Source organism: Glycine max, chromosome 14 (genome assembly GCF_000004515.6).
Source record: "Glycine max cultivar Williams 82 chromosome 14, Glycine_max_v4.0, whole genome shotgun sequence".
In the NCBI taxonomy this organism is placed as follows: domain Eukaryota; kingdom Viridiplantae; phylum Streptophyta; class Magnoliopsida; order Fabales; family Fabaceae; genus Glycine; species Glycine max.
Genome location: NC_038250.2, coordinates 13,113,006 through 13,115,318, shown reverse-complemented (window position 1 = coordinate 13,115,318; position 2,313 = coordinate 13,113,006). Strand labels below are relative to the sequence as shown.

The window sequence follows — 2,313 nt, the reverse complement described above, 5'->3', positions numbered from 1 at the left end:
AGGGGTAGAGGGTGTCACAAGAACATTTGTAAAATCATGAGTAGAAGTTTCATCATTGATCATACAACATAAACTATTCTACTTCTATAATTATACATATTCCCATCTTTCTTAGGGTCACCTGCATGAAGGTTGTAACCAGATATGCTTTTTTTAAGGTTGTAACATTGGTGTCTATCATTTGAATGCCAATATTATCCATGGCTTACATCAATTTCTTGAACCTTCCCTTCTTCTTCTCAATGATCATCTTGACCCACAGTTTGTTCCCATCAATTTTTGTTGCCTGGACCTCTCCTTGCAAAAAGTAACTGCATCAAAATTTACTTGTTGTAATTATAGAGAAGATTAATTCATTTAGTTAAGAAATTAAAATCGTAGATAGCCTGTACTATTCCCAATTTGTTCATCTCTTCTGCAGCATCGATTTCTTCTTTCTTTGGCTTTATTTCCTTTTATGTTGCTTCCATTTCATGAAGCTCATAGCTGAGACTCTAGACAATGTTTTGCTGGGTTTTGATGTAGGTGATGGCATCCTCAACAATGGTTGCTTTGTTCATCTAAAATCAATAATATTAGGATCCATAATCAATTTCCATTCAATCATTTAGTGTACTGAATAAAAACTAACCCGATAAATTGAATTATAATTAAATCATTAGATAAAGGAATATATAAGAAACTAAGAAAGTGAAGTTCAAGTGGTTGCATTGTGATGATGGGTACTAAAGACCGCATCATCAAAAGCCTGGTACTGAGCTTCTCCCTCCTTCTCCTTTCCACCTCAAGGTTCTTGGATTTGAACACTTGTGTTTCACACTCATAGTTTTTCTTCCTCATCCTTTCCCTGTTGCTACCATTTTCAGCATTAAAACAAAACTCATATAGAGACATGTGTAGCCTTTCTTCACATACATGTCCTACAATCAATGAAAGCCTGACAGCTTGCGTGACTTTGAGTCATTGAAATTTGTGTTAGACCAATGAAATTTGAGTGAATGAAATCAGTGATTGAATTTGCGGTACTCATTTGCAGATCATGGTTTGGACCAAAGGATTAAGTCGTGCCTTAGGTCACGTTACTGGCAAAGGTGTGGGCAGAAGAGATCGTGATGATTCCGATGATGATCCACAGCGTCGACGGCCTACCACATCCGCACGAAGGTAGCGAGTCGTTGTGACTGCGGCACACGATGAGCTAGTGGTCCTTGCGCCAAATGTTGAGGCTGATGTATTTCCGGATGACCCGATGGCACCAGCTGATTCTGAGGAGATTGTGGCAGACATTCCTGCGGACACAGGCGTGGAGGCTGCTGAGGATGAGCATGAGGGATTTTCGGGTGGTCCGAGCGACCCATCTGTGTTGACCCAGTATGCAGATCACATTGCTTGCAGCGTATGGACGGGAGAGGTATTTATAATATTTATTTTTAGTTACTTGTAAATTATACTTTGTGATTGAAATTAGTTTTCCTTTAAATGATGATTTTACTTTGCGTTCCTTTATACTTCAATTCAAGAGCGTCCTGAGTTGAAGTTATCCTCTCACGGGAGGAAGGTCCATAGTTTAGGCAGGCCTGTCCCTGCCATTGATGGACTCGTTGCTGGGACAGGACTAAGTCCTCTAATCGCGTGTTCGGTAGACACCGGCGATTGGGGACTTTTGTCCTCGTTTGTGGAGCGGTGGCACCGGGAGACGTCTAGTTTCTATCTCTCAGTGGGAGAGCTCACGATCACACTAGACGACGTCTCGTCGCTTCTGCATCTGCTCGTGGTTGGCGACTTGCACGCCTTTCAGCCCTTGCACGTGGATGATGTGGTTCAGATGCTGGTGGACTTATTGATGGTCTCTGCAGAGTCTGCCATGGCTAAGACAGCCCAGTGTCGTGGACCGTACGTACGCCTGCAATGGGTACGTGATATATACAAGCGTCGATGCCAGGCAGGTCATTGGACAGCTACGGCTCGCGCATATCTTTTTCATCTTCTAGGTTGCACTCTGTTTTCTAACAAGAGTGCAACCAATGTGCATGTTGTGTACTTGGAGGCCCTTCGTGACCTCAGTCAGACCAGGAGGTACGCCTAGGGAGTGGCTGCTCTGGTTCATATGTACGATCAGCTGAACGATGCCTCTATCAGCAACAGCCGACAGCTTGGCAGTTACATCACACTTCTGCAAGTAACAAATATGTTTTTCATTTGTTGAGGTTCAACGATGTTCAACTTTAAATTTTGTTAGACTTTCATTATTAATGTTTATCACTTTGATGTTACATCTGTAGTGCTGGATTTACGAGCACTTTACCTCAGTCG

At 42.4% G+C, this 2,313-nt stretch overlaps 1 protein-coding gene across 1 annotated transcript; it reads left to right on the top strand.

The window, feature by feature from the left end:
* The first annotated feature begins 1,249 nt into the window (after positions 1 to 1,249).
* Positions 1,250 to 2,086, top strand: LOC112999329 (protein MAIN-LIKE 1-like). The gene is made up of 2 exons (XM_026125380.1): positions 1,250 to 1,411; positions 1,523 to 2,086. Exons 1-2 carry the CDS (start codon positions 1,250 to 1,252, stop codon positions 2,084 to 2,086), a joined length of 726 nt encoding a protein of 241 aa, XP_025981165.1.
* Positions 2,087 to 2,313: the final 227 nt, after the last annotated feature.

Excerpts from the sequence above, each read along its gene's own strand:
- LOC112999329 (XM_026125380.1), top strand. The coding sequence starts at position 1,250 with ATGGCACCAGCTGATTCTGAGGAGATTGTGGCAGACATTCCTGCGGAC. Across the intron at positions 1,412-1,522 it reads GCAGCGTATGGACGGGAGAG|CGTCCTGAGTTGAAGTTATC; the intron begins GTATTTATAATA and ends TCAATTCAAGAG.